This window comes from Lissotriton vulgaris, chromosome 9 (assembly GCF_964263255.1).
Source record: "Lissotriton vulgaris chromosome 9, aLisVul1.2, whole genome shotgun sequence".
Taxonomy (NCBI): domain Eukaryota; kingdom Metazoa; phylum Chordata; class Amphibia; order Caudata; family Salamandridae; genus Lissotriton; species Lissotriton vulgaris.
Genome location: NC_141697.1, coordinates 868,614,817 through 868,629,629, shown reverse-complemented (window position 1 = coordinate 868,629,629; position 14,813 = coordinate 868,614,817). Strand labels below are relative to the sequence as shown.

Here is a 14,813-nt window from a genome sequence, read left to right as displayed (position 1 = left end):
ATCTAGCTTAATTGCCTGAATTAGGTTAGAGGCATAAAACATGTCTTTATATGACCAACTAAGGTTTGTACTTAACATAATAGCAATACCTCCTTTAGCGTGGACTCTATTCACAGGAAAGGAAGGCAGACTCAGCACTATATAACCTTCAGTGGACCAGTTATTTGGGATCCAAGTCTCTTGTAGACATATTATATCGGTGTTCTGCTCTTTCAAAAATTTGAGTTTGTTTATATTAGTGCTTAAGCCAACTGCGTTGACAGATATCACATTGATAACCTTGCTAGGAAGAGTTCCCACATTTTAGACCTAAGGGTTTGTTTGTATTAAGAGTGCCTGCAACCCAACTCCATTTCATGAACTTCCTAATCTCGCAGAAAGCACATGCTAGATATTTTTCTCTGTGAGAAGCAAAACCCTCCTACCTTCTTTACCAAGGAAGACCTTCAACTTACTCTCTCTCTCCGAGAAGGGTTTGCCCTTGTAGTGGTTTCTAGATCAATGTTAGACAGCTTATTTTGGAACGCTTTTTTTAATGCTAGCTCCTCTTCTGTCATTAAAACATCACAGCAACGTAGTTTATCAATGTGTGCCATTATCAGGTGGGAGATATCTTTGGAATCAAATGTTACTCTTGCACCCCTAAGACTATTATATTTTTGAACCTCAACCAGAGCGATGGCATTGCTTTCAATCATATGAAGGCCTGGTATTTCAGCAAAGCAACCCAACAGAAAGAACCTATTCATTAGTGGTTTGTGGTAAAAAATAAACGAAAAATCCAGGATATAAGGGGCAAGATGTGAATTATTGACTAGGCTGGTAACCTCTGAAGTATTTTCATAGGGATTATAAATAACATTATTACCCAAAGAAGAAGCAAATAAAGAAGCATTAGGGTTCAAAATACTCTGAGCTAATGTCTAATACCAATGCATCTTGGGTAGATTTAAGTGGTGCACTAGAGTTCAAAAGAGAAGTACAAGGACCCGATAAATTGAACTTTGTTTGTCCATCTACCTTCTTCAAAGCGTTTGATTCCAGGTTTGATGATATATTATGGATAGGATTAGGATTGAAATGTAACCATTTTGTCCTTTTTATTAATCCTTCTGCGTTTTTCCCTTTTTTCCTTCTTTTTCTTACAAAATGTGTTACTTTTGTTCTTCATAAGCTTTTTCTAAATGGGAGAGCAACCAACTTTTAATCCTTCCTCTATAGGCGGTTTAGGAGATTTTACACCTGTTTTTAAAAAGATAGGGAAAACCTTTTGAATTGTACTAGTATTTATATTTTCCATCTTAGCTTGCGGGCGGGATGTAGGAACAGCCACTGTAGCTAACGACTCGGAAACAAAGAGCTGCTTTAGAGTAGAGGAGTTTAATTTGTCAAATATATCTATCTTAATTTTCTTTCAATTTGGTTTTATTTTTCCTACTAAAGAAAGGCTTACCAGCTGAATGCCAAAGTCCCGCCCTTTAGCATATGGAGGAGAGTCTGTTTGAGTAGGATTTAGCCTGTCAGAGTTATCCTCCAAAAGTAGGGGAGGGGATGACTCCTTCCCTAGATTGAGAATACAGGAAGGAGGTAGGTAAGTTTTACAAGGCAATACTTTTTGTTCAGAGGCTATAAACTTTGTCAGGGCCAAAACTGAGTCCAGAATAGAGTCGGAGTTACTTACTGATTTCTCCATTAAGGCTAAGATAGAAGACAGCACTCTTTCCAGGCAAAGTAAAGATTCAGACATCAGTATTTTTGAATCTGGATTATTAATTAAGGGAAGAAAATTCGGGGATAGTTCAATTGCATTTTAACAGGACAATCCTTGGAGAAAGGAGAAGTAGCAGGAATAAGAATTCTAGACAATTCTATATTATGGACGTGAGACGTTTTAGGAGACTGATCTTAGATTAATTTCGGGGAGCATAAAATCTTCCATTATATGTTCTCTCACTTTTGGCACTAGTTGAGATACCCCTTCGGGTTCGGAGACTGCATTTACAAGGGAGTGGATGGTTAAATTTGCCAGCAAAGAGTCAGCCACCCTAGAGTGTTGGCGATCTATAGACGATGATCCCCCAAGTTTGGGCGATTGTTTGGAGGGTATTACTGGCAATGATTTTCCAGGGCTTTAGTCTCTACATAATCTACATGATCTTTTTCGGTAGACTCCAGCATCACTAATGGTTTTAAGCTTATTTCTTTTTTTGGAAAGAAGGAAGGGATGGTATTGAAACTCTTCAGAATGTTTATTTGCAGTGAGTTTTTCCTTAGAAGATTAGCTCTAGTTTTTTTGCATGCTCTCACCAATCTGCCAGGGCGCAATTTTTTGCGGTCATATCTTAGTTCTTATATTAGAAAAATACCCTTAGCCAAGCCGGCCAGCACAGCCAGAGAGGTATAGCTTCAATGCACCAGTGCGCCGCTCATGCACTCTCCAATGCACAGCTTCGCTCGCAGTCTCACGGGCTCGCGCAGGAGGTTGTATTACAGACTGCCACCGCAAGGTTCTAGAGGCATAGGAAGGCACGGGAAGAGAGCCGCACTTGTCTCCAATAGTCAGCGCACTCGTCTCCAATAGTCATGAGACACTACAGCCAGACACTACAGGCTCCCTCTATCTCCGGCACACCCCCAACAAGTCTTTTCTCTGAGGGCGGATTGGATTGCAATTATAATTTTTGGCAATAGCAAAGTTTGATCAAATCTTGGTGAAGTTATGGTGGAGTTATGGCAGGGTTAGATAGGATCCTGAGTTCTGGCAGGATCTAAATTGCTGAGCATGAGCAGCTTTGAGGCTTGGTGGCTTAAAACAGGCTTAAAACCGGGCCAAAAACTGGGGCTGAGCCGCGGGGGCGGTGGGGCGGCAAGCTCTGCAGGACCAGCTACAGGGCTTCCGCGGTTACTCCTATGCAATGTGCCCGCCCAAGCCCGTCAACCCCCCTCTACCTCTCCACCTCACCGCTCAGCTTCTGCCCAGCCGTTCTGTCGAGCAAATCTCCTTCGATGCCACTTCAATGCCACTCTGCAGATCTATGCGGCGCCACGATGCCGTCAAACTGTACTTTTCACTTGCTTCACGTTTGCCTCGCTTTTGAATGTTTTATTGGCCTAGAATGTTTTCCTGGCCTTCAGCCCTCTTTCTCGGTGGGCTGTTTCGGGCAGTTTTTCGGGCACTTTTCGGCTGTTCTCAGCGGCGGGCTGCAGCGATATGCGGCACAGCACGAATGCGAACAGGCTCCACCTCCTCAGTTACGTCATAAGTGTCTCTATGCACTGTGTGTTTCTCCTAAAGTATAACATTTCCACGTTCAACTCTCATACCGCAAAACCGTTATTCAAATATTTTCTATTACTGTAAAAACTAATTTCTCCAAAAGTACTTGCCTGATATTGAGGATATTGATGACTAAAATTATATCAGAATCTGTGTTATTGTTCTAAAACAAAAAACTATTTGAGTGTCTCTCATTAATTGACTCTCTGCACAATAAAAGCTTAATACTATCCTCAGATAAGCCTATGCTGCTCGACCATACTACAAAAAATAGAGCACTTGAGATTATAAATTAAAACCCTGCAAACCAATAAGGGTTGTTTGTACTTTTTGCATGGTGTGCCCTTATTTTCGCACTACAACATTCATAGCCAGCTTCCTACAATAGTGACACTTGAGTTCTCCACTGTTAAGTGCTTCTGCTTGTGCTAAGTTTGACTAGTGCTAAGAGGATGGCTTAAAAAAGGAGGTCCCTTCCAAGAAAGTGGCCAGTGAGAAGAATGCGCCACCTTTGGTAAAAAGCCCTCATCCTTTTTCAGGAAACATGATGTACCTGCTGCACCCTTCTCTGGGCAGGAAGAGGCCGGAAGGAGGATCTCTCCTGCATCAACAGCAACTTCAAAACCTAATTCCATGTCTCTCAGTAGTGAAGTAACTGCAGTAATGGAGAGCAGCAAATCAGAAATGGAATTGTCTCAGCAGCTAACTGAATTGTTGCAGGAAAGTAAAAAAACTTGACTCATAGCCAGCATAAGATCATCCCGATGTATGGGCAGAATAGAAGGTTGAGATTCCTGCTGAGCAAGATGTTGGTGAAACTGTTCTTCCCCTCATCTGCATCACGATTTCCAGCAAGGAAATTTAAGAGCACCCCCAACATTTTCTCCAAGAACCCCTTCTGATGATTTGGGAATGGATTGGACCCCGATCGAGTCTGAGGTCAAAAGAAAATGTTACTTACCCAGTAAGCATCTGTTCGACGCATGTAGTGCTGTAGATTTACATGCTTAGCATAATCATGCCAGCTGGTGCTGGGCTCGAGTGTGTGCAAGTTGCTTTTCTCATGTAATACATGAGAGCTCCTTTAACGTCTCATGTGTGCAAAGCCCTTCCTGCAAGGGAGTCAGGTTGGGGAAAAAAGAAGTTCAATAGATTGATATGGGTGGAAATGTGAGACCACCTTTGGAAGAAATTTGGGGTTGGTGCGAAATACAGCCCTATCCCTATGTATTTGGAAGAAAGGTTCCTCTAAAGTTAGTGCTTGAAGTCCACTGACATGTCTAAGCAAAGTGATAGTGACCAGGAATTTTACCTTACACAATAAGAACTAGAGAGGGAAGGAGTGGAGGGACTCAATGGAGGGCCCGTTATTCTTGTTCAAACAATATTGAGACTCTGTGTGGGAGCTGGTGGCACCCAAGCAGGAATGACTCTTTCGAGACCTTTCCGAATGCTTTGATGACTGGAATTCTGAGTAGGGAAGTGTGTTGTCTATTTTGTAGGTGCCCAGGGGACCCCTTCCCCTTTGCAAGCACAGGGGCAAATATTTTTTAAGGGCAGGCAGTGGTCCCAGGGACCACTGACTGCCCTTAAAAAATGAAAAGAAAACATTTAATTTTTTTCTTTTTTAAATGCATCCCGTTTAACTGTGTTCTGCAGAGGCCAGCAGGCCACCGTACTTGGGAGGGACTGCCATTCCCAATGGGGTCGTAAATTGCAAGAGGCTCATTAATATTCATGAGCCTCTCTATTTGTGACCCCATTGGGAATTGTTAACAGTGTGTTACACAATGTTGTACATTCTAAATAGAGCCTCGCAATTTGCAAGGCGCTATTATGGCCGTCCTACATCTGGCCTGTAGTGTATTAGGACTGGGTAAGTGCGCTTGCCAGTGACAGAAAGTCTGCATGAGGGGAACATTTGGTGTCCCTGTGCATAGTCCAGTTCGAACCAGTCCTGGGAGCCGTTGACTCCTGCTCTGGTGCGAAACTGGACAAAGGACTTGCGACTAACCTCCCCACTGTCCAAACCCTCCCCTCGGCGGGTCCCCATAATCTGTCCAACCCGCTCCTGTGGGTACTTAAGGGCTTACCTGACTGTAGGACGCCAGATTTGATGTGGACAAGACTCTGATCAAGAAACCACTGAACTTCAACCATCTGGATGCTCTGAAGTTCGTTTGGGCCCGACTTCATCTCCCTCACAGTCAAAAGTATCGTCTGTGCCCGTGCACCATACAGGCTCTGTGCAGGACCTGTGGAGCATCAAGGACAACCGAAGATATCTCCCTTGGAATGAAGGAGTCACTCCCCTGCAACCGCAGGCACCACATCTCAACTGACCAGTCTGCTGCTCCTGAGCTCCTAAGAACTTCGAAGGGTCCAGCAACAGAGGAGGTGGGTTTCCAAGTCCCTCAAGGTCCGAGCTGCCCTCTCATCGAGTTTGAGGTCAGAATACCTTGTGAGCCTGCAATACACGTACCCCTGGGCACCGCGTTCATTTGCAAGTGCATATGCTTGTTGGCGTTTCCAGAACAAGTGCACTAGGATCCGAGTAACCCCAACCTCTGGCACCAATTCCTCCAAAGAACTCTGGCCTTCTTGCACTGAGTGCTCCGTTGGCTGTTGTTTTGTGAAACTGCTCTAGGTCCCCTCGCAACCCCTGTGCCTCTGGCTTGTTGGTCACCTTGATGGCCAACACTGCTTTTCTTGGGCTTTTCTGGTTGCTCCAGGCTTTTCCCAACTCCGCTGTGTTTGGCGAGTCTCCTGGACCATGCTGGTCCAAACTGTAACCTTCCTTGACCTTCTGCGTGGGTTGCTGTTGCCAAGGCTTGTTGATGCTCAGGCCGGACAACAACCCTTCAGCACTCGACATCCTTCGTGCCACAGCTCCTATCTGTCTCTTGGTCATCCTCGACATCTCCTGGTCCCTGGGGCTGCAGAGTCAAGAACCACCTCAACGCACCTAAAGAACCCGACATCAGGGGCATTCTTCTACTGAGACTCTGATCTTAGATACCCTGCAACAAGAATCCATGTTTGGATTCCAACTGACACTTTTCTCCCTTTCCAGCAGCGGCTCTTCTTCAAAGTCTTCCATTTCGTTCGACAGCGGTTTCCGATGCCACTTCAGACCTATGCACCCAGCTTCCCTGGGATAGGTAACTCTGATACTAAGGTTTTCTCGGTGGGCTGGCTCTCCAACCTCCTAAGTTCCATGGGGTTTCGTCAAAGTCCACTGAAAAGGGTCCTTACACTTTAAAACTTCAACTGCAACTTCCCCATTGAATTGTACATAGCACGCCGTCATGTTCCCACACTGCACCCGTCCTCCATGAGATCCTACTTACTCACCTTGGGTGGTTCCTTGGGGTCCCAGCAATTCTACACCCTCTATACATTGTCTAGACTCAAGCCGTGTTTCTTATACCACTAATTTAGTATTTGATTTGATCTACCCCTGGAGCCCACTGTGTTATAGTGCTGCTTGCTATTGTTTCTGTGCTACAGTATTGTGTGCTTTGTGGTTATCTTTATGTAGAAGACACTTTTACATTCTAGAGAGTGTTATATTAAAAAAATACATACTTTTTATAGCTATTGTGTGGTTCTCCTTTCGATTAACCAATACTATAAGGTTGCATTCTGGTAAAACAAGCTGCTTTACATTCCTTCAAGACTAAGCCTGAGGGCTGCTCTCTACAGCTACCACTCGGATAGCATTCTAAGGTTATCTTTGACCTCTTAAATCACCATAAGGTTTGTTTGGACTGGTGCAGGGTGTCCACTTTTATTAGTGGACAGCATATACCAGGCCAACTTCTCACAGTAGTGTTAGGTGCTCTGGAGGTTTTCCCGATTTTAGACCATATTCTATTCCAGATGGGGACTGACCATTCCTTACCAAAATCCTGTTCCCAGGTTAATTCTACATTTGATCACTCCATCTGTTACTTGGATAACTGAGGTAATTCTAGAGCTAATTCATGCCAACGATTGCTGACCTCCAGGGAATGCGAGCATTTATTAGATCAAGACCGGGCTCACCCAGCCGCTTTGGTGACTCTAGATACGCTCTATTGGACGTCCCAGTGACGGCGGTGTTACATTTGGATGTCTGCCCTATCAACTTTTGATGGGACTTTCTGTGCCTATCATGGTGACAATGGTGAACGGGGAATTGGGGGTCAATTTAGGAGTGGGAGCCTTAGAAATAGCTACCATATCCACGGACAGCAGGAGGTGCACAAATTAACCACTCCTGACTCGGGGAGGTAATACCAATACAGGACTCTTTTGAGGCCCTGTAATTGGAAAGAGTACACTTTAAATCCTTTAACGAGGATCCAATGGAGAGCAAGTCTGGTGCCAGCAGCAATGGTAATTCCAGCTCCAATAGTGTATATTAAAGTGACTGCAGTTAAAAACCTCATAGTTGGATCTAGGGATCGAGTTGGCGGTCCACCGCCTGTCCCAGTCCCAGCCTCTCAGCGCCCCTTGATGCTCTTGACTGAGTGTCCTGGGGGTCTGAAGCATTTACTAAGAAAACATTTGAGTTTTCAAAGCAGGCCTTTTGGGCAGTATGGTTGAAAAACTGAAACTTAAAGGAATTGACAGAAGGGCATCACCAGGAGTGGAGCCTGAAGCTTAATTTGACTAAACACTGGAAACCACACCCAGACCAGACCCGAAAAGGATTGACAGATTGATAGCTCTTTCTCTGTTCTGTGGGTGGCGATGCATGGCTGTTTTTAGTTGGTGAAGCAATTAGTCTGGTGAATTCCAATAATAAACAAGACCTCTCCATGCTACCTATTCACACGACCCCCAGAGGTTGGCGTTCAATATTTTAAAAAAGTTGTTACGTTGCTTAGTAAGTTATAATTTACATGACTACTTTTATGCAAAAATATTTAACTATAAAATTGGATTAAAGGTTGTTTTTTGATAGGGCTGCTTACAATTCGCATAGTTAAAGGGTAAGATTTATCACTTAGTACCATTAATAATGAAAAATATACATACAGCAAAAGTCATACCTTAGGAATGAAGTATCCTTGGAACCAGACATCTTTAGTTGTACAGTGTGGGAGCCCTCCAGGGACTATATCAGCGAAACGCTGGATCTCATGAATCACAGCATCTGTGTATGGCATCTTTCCTCTGTCTGCTATTGCAGGGATCCGGTCTCGCCCAATTACACGGTCAATCTCCTCATGCATTTTTTCTGAAAAGAGGATACATTCAATACGCCGCTTTCTTTTAGTGCTGCAACACGCTATGGGTATATTTCATTTCATCTCGTCTTCAGCTTTGTACACCAAAAGTTGTGTACTAACTTTTGGGTCACAAATACTCACTGACAAAGTTGTAGAAATATTTAAAATCAAATTCAAAACCAAGTATCTTCTAATGAGATCATACTTAAAAATGTAGCAATAGGGCTCTTACATCTGGATCTTCGTTTCAAATAATACTGTTTAGTCATGGATGTACATTTTGCTTGAAAAACACCTAGTACGAGTTTCTACCTTTTATCAATTCTAACATACAGCTTTCCTTTTTTTATCACCGTACATTTTTTCAAAAGCAAAAACTACTGTTGTAAAAAATACGGGCCCACATTCAACAGGACTCTTTGTAGCCCCTCTTGCATTCCTAAATTAATAAATAAAAAGTTTTAGACAATGCTTACTTCGACAATAATTATAATTTTCTCATATCTGACAAGCTTCTCCAGTTAATTTCTGGTATTCCAACTTGTATGTTGTACTGGTGACATCCACAGGTAATGTTATGCCTTTTACTTGAAATGCTAATGCTAAATGCTAGTCCGGAACGAGCTATTACAAAACAGGAGAGTACTAGGCTAGAAATAGTATGGATAAAAGTAGTTAGTTCTATGGTAGGGAAAACTTGTTTTTTGGCCTCTATTAGTCAACCTGTGGGACAATCTACCACTTTGTATAGAAACCACACGGAGTGTAACACACTCTTGAAATACAGCTCTAATCATCCAAGTGTTCTCAGAGATAATGAGCTGTGCGATTTGTTATGTGCTTCTTAAATATGGATTACAGGGGAACTTGAATACCCAAATCAGTACTAGTAATTATATACACTGAGAAATTGAATACTTGTTTATTGTGGTCTTTTCTTCTTTATTTGACGACATGTGCAGAAACAGCCGACACATGTTTCGCCCAATGGCCAGCAAGCCAGGGCTTTCTCAAGGCAGGAAATCTTATATGGTTGGTGTGGAATATAGAAAACTGTGCACTATAGCAAGCGTAATCAGCTGGGTCCAAGTCAGAGATGGATTGCCTTTTGGTCATTTCTTCCATATTCAGAGAAATTGCGAATGGAAAAGGGATTACTTTACTCAAGCAGAAATTCTGCTAAAAGTAGAGTCTGGCAAGGAGATATCCCTATCATTAGTGAGCATTCCATTAAAATTGGTTAATATTATCCCCAAGAGGACTTACTGATTGCTCTCCTAAAAAATACAGATAGAATTCTTCCTGATACTACTTTAAGTCAAATAATCAACAAAATTGTTAAGGTAATAACATTTGATCATATTGAGGGCAAGTTAATTAGCATGAAGCCCATCGTGTTTGCATTCAAAGGGAGAGCAGAGTGATGACATGTTTGCGTCCCCAAGAATCCAATTGATGCTGGTTGCTTTAGTTTATCCAGTAGTATGGGGCGCACTTCAAATGTGTAACCTATACTTTTTGCCCATTTACATACTACTAACCTTATAGAAAATAAAAACAAGAATCAGTCAACAAAGCAGTTGGAAAATATACCATTTCACCAATGCCCTTCTTGTCACTCATTTTCTGGATACGAATCGTGGTGAAATCAACTTTCTGGGGCAAATAAGACACCATTCAAAAGAATAAAAGGGATGCAATGAACACAAATTCTGAGTAAATGTGATTGCAAACTGTCAAAACAGGAATGCCCCCTTGCCTGGTGAACAGTTGCGTACCCCTGACCTGAGAGCCCGACTGCTCAAGAAACTAGTATACAGACTTTTTATTGGGGCCTGCATTACAAGAATCTAGTATGTGCACTCAGAGGCCTATGCTTGTTTTGGTAATGCAAAGCCAAGCAACTGTTCTGTGACCGGGATGGGTCCCTGTACTTGGTGAATGACAAAGAGGTGGTTGAAGCATACATACATTTTCTTGATAATTTTTGTCACCCGACATTCTTCTCAGTGTCATGGAGAAGGTGGTTTACTGACCCCTCATGTAAATGTTCACTCTAATATGAACCTCAGGCCACTGCGCTGACCTTCCTTCAGTGTGTTGAGTGTGTGTATTTGCAGCTAGTATGTAGCATATGTATGGTAGTAGGACTCAATTCAGGGGACAAATCTGAGTACTGCGACCAGTGGTATCCATTAGAGAAGGCTCCTGTTTTAGCATAGCACAAGTGAAGGGTGGAAAGAGCTTTCCCAAAGGCTAGAAGTGTATTACTGCATTGTAGTTGCTGGAGGGTGGAGATCCAGATGCTCAAGTGGTGGGGATGGAGACAAGCATCCCCTTATAAATACAGTGAGGACATTTGAGCAAAAGGCTACAGATTAGTTCTTCCTGAGCACTGCCCCTAGGTAGATACCAGAGGTGAGAGGCGTTACTCCTAGTTTCGAATATTCAGGGTATAAAAAGGTCTAGGTAGGACTCTCCTTTTGTCTTTTTACTACTCAAGGAGGCTCATGACAGCCAGGTGCAGGGATCTCACACTTGTTTGTGCCCTTATTGCTATTTCGCTATGAGAGCCATCACCAAGCACAAAGGCGGAGTCTGAAGAAAAGCCATAAAATGAGACTTGACAGAAAACAACCCCAATTTAGGTCTGAAACCTTACACACTGGTTCCATATCTTGTCTAGAGTATAAAAGTGGGATACAAACTAACCATGTTGTTTCAGTTCCAAGTTCTTCATGACAAAATAAGCTGTTTAAAGTTCTTTACGGCTAAGGAAGGCAGTGCTTTGAAAAAGAACCTGAAGGAGGGCTGTGGCACCAGGACTGGTGTCTACATGGCAGCTATTCTCCCAGTGGTATAGGGACATGCCCTTTCTGATGGACAAGTCTACATACCAGTATGGCTGCTGAGAGAGGGGACAAGTATACCCAGCCCTTCAGGAGGAGAGGCTGTCCAGGACAAGAAGCCCATTACATTCCAGGAGTGGGGAACAAGACAGAGAAAGCATGACTGCGAGGGCATGAATCCAGGAGTGACCAGTATGTGAAAATTCATACCCTGTTAATCTGAATAGTTCTGGTTGGAAACTAAATGAAGACGTCTGTAGATATCAAGCATCAAGTGAGAACGGCAGTCCATGTTGACTGAGGGACTGGTGTTGCTGAAACTGACGTTGGAGTCCTACCAGTGACAGACTGGCCGTAGTGGGCACCTTGCGTTTCCCCGGTGGGAAATCAGGGTGGGGGCCGGTTTAAAGCCCTGAGAGGCCGTTTTTGTTACCAGGGGCTGACAATATTGGCCCCCTGTAACAAAATCGGCCGAAACAGATCCTAGCAAACCCCTCGGCCGAACACCCATCCTCCCACCAGGGGGACCGGCTGAGCAGTTTGCCATGGCCGGTTTCAGTTCCAAGTCCGGCCCAAGTCCTACTTTTTCTTCAAAGCAGAGGTGGGAGTTTTTTCAGTCCAGAGGCAACACTTGTCATACTACTTTTCCATCTACATTTGGCTTAGGCAGGTCATAACTGCAGAAAACAAGAACTGCTGCAGGAACTGCGATGCTGAGAACTATAAGTCGCTCAGTTCTAAATGAGGTTGTAAATGCGACCCTGACAGCTCAAGGGTATAAGCACGGGAGCAAAACAGCTGCACCTGTCCTGCTCCCGCACTCACCACCCTGGACTGCAGCTACAAAAATAAGGCAACCACAGAGCTTGAAAACTATGCGATAATCAGAGACTAAATCATAGACAGAGGTCTGAATAGTGAACATAAGATATTGAGTAAATAATCATCCCAAGGTGAACTGGAACTGAACTATAGGGCACATCCCTGATTTGGGGTGATTTGAGAATACTGCACCTTTGACTAGTCAGTGCCTTCTGCCACATTTTATAGGTGTTTTTGTTTTTTCTAGCCTTGCCATAGGGGGGCACAAAATGTGATTGTTTAAATATCTTGTTTTTATTGGTATGGGGTAGATTTTTAATGTACTTTTAATTATATAGTATGGCATATTATATTTTGGTCTTGTGCATGAACTGATCTGTATTTAATTTAATGAGGTTGTTGTAGAGCTCAGGGGCCCATTGTCGACATTTGCTAACTTAGCTAAAAAGCCCCAGGGCTAGCTTTGCTGCCCTGGGGCTTTTTTTCGCAAGACACAGCAAGCATATATTTCACAAGACTCTGTTTGTGCCCCATTCACATGAGATCTGTCTGCTTTTCGCGTTCTCTGCTGTGCTCTGAGGTTTAGTCTGCACAGGATGTACAAGGTCGATCAACAATGCCCCTTGTTATTCTGTTCTGATCAGTCCCTCTCACCTAGACATAACATACTACTCACAGGTACACTACTGAAATCGTGTGCTTCAATATCACAAACAAAACATGTTTTGACACACTTGGAGAGACACCTTTCCAGAGAGAAGAGCTGTGCTTGTCCTGTGATGTGAACATATCATCTAGGCCTTGAGGTATGGGGGTCTGCTGACAAAGCCCAGAGGTCTTTCTTTTTATAATAAACTATTTCTTACAACAGGGGGTGGTGGTTAGGTCTCTTAGTCCATTTTCTACTGTCTTTATAAAATGATATTCCCGTTTGAATTCGATGGAATTGTAACAATGCTGACTATATTGTTTTTATGCATTTTGCTGCTAGTAACGGCCTGTGTACTGTACCATAGAGCGCGTTAGTTAAAATAAACATTTTAAACTAAACTGAGTCTCTGTTTATTCGCGTTGAGGACAAGTATGAGTGAGTGTGCAAAAGAGTTGTCTGGCTCCCACGATTTCCAAGATAGAGTGATGTGTTCTGAGTTGTCTAAATATTGGTAGCTTCTCTGTAGACGGAAAAGGAATGAGACCGTATAGCTACTCGGTGTGGGATTTTGGGTGTTAATGTGGTAGGTTGGTACACCCCTATTCACTGATGTTCCGTTTTCCTGTGCATAGTTCTGTATATGTGCAGAATCCCTGCAACATGGGGCCACTGACGTTAGGTCTGGTTCTTATCTGCGAGACTCTTGAGTAGTACTTGTGCTTGTCCACAATACCCTCACTTCTGCCTCCGGAGATGGGAAACAACCTTTACAAAGCAGTCATTACATCACACTACTTTTACAAAGCAGTCATTACATCGTAACATCCTTTACATCGCATATCATTACAACGCAGCCATTCCATCGCATGTCACTACAAAGCATGTCATTATAACGCATGTCACTACAACGCAGGCATTACATCGCAAGTCATCACAACGCATAGTACCCTTACACTATCCCTACTGTTGTACTCACTGGAGTTAGAATAGTAATTTTTACCCCTACACTATCCAACACTTAACCTACTGTTGCACTCACTGGAGTTAGAATAGTAATTTTTACCCCTACACTATCCTACACTTACCCTACTGTTGCACTCACTGGAGTTAGAATAGTAAATATTACCCCTATACTATCCAACATCTACCTTAAATGCGATGTAATGGTATGCTTTATAATGGTATGTTTTGTAATGGTATAATGCAATGTAATGGAATGTTTTGTAAAGGTAGCTTTTAAAAATGCGATGTAATGGCATGCGATGTAAAAGAATGCGTTGTAAACGATGTTGCGATGTAAAAACTGTGTTGTAAAGGCATGCATTGTAAATGTATGCATTGTAATGGCATACATTCTCCGGAGACAGCTGTGACGGTTTAACCTCCTATATTGATGTTTTTATAGGTTATTTCAAGCTTGAAGTTTTAAAAAAAGGTTTCTCTCTAAACTCTTGGCCATTGTTGTGCTACCCAAATTTAAGCTTTATTCCTTACTTTTCATGATGGGGCATAACATTGCCCCACACAATCGTTCTCCACTCAGGGATTTTTTACGACTTCATGGAAAACCTGATGATGGGCTGGACCTGATTTTTGTAGTAGAAGCGGATCCAGCATATCGCTTCGAAGTCTTTTACTCTTGAGTTACCTTTTCGGCGGTAGACAGGACTGATAACTTGTCCCATGAATACACTGCCACGGCTGTTCCGACTGCGTATCAGCCCTATTGAACTCTTGAGGTTCCGCTCACAGCTTGGCAACATCGAATTTGGTTTAATGGCGCCATTCCTCACGCGTTCACGCCGGTCCGTTTAGGTCTTTTGTCTATTGACGCGGCCACTTGGCTGGGGTTGATTGAGTAAACCCCTCACCCATGTGCGCTAACGGCGGCTACGCTGCCCGAACTACTTTTGTTATATACTTCACAGATATCAGTACGTAAAGCTGTTATTCAGTTCATGTCATATAGTTATCAGGTGGCTCCACCTGCAGTA

General features: G+C 43.1%; 1 protein-coding gene across 1 annotated transcript in view; it reads right to left on the bottom strand.

Annotated features, from left to right (window-relative positions):
- Positions 1-14,813, bottom strand: part of LOC147692392 (cytochrome P450 2G1-like) — a 647,292-nt gene that overhangs the window by 128,316 nt on the left and 504,163 nt on the right. The window contains exon 7 of the mRNA XM_086938615.1: positions 8,317-8,504. Coding sequence (XP_086794741.1) covers positions 8,317-8,504 — 188 coding nt within the window. The remainder of the gene's footprint in view (positions 1-8,316; positions 8,505-14,813) is intronic.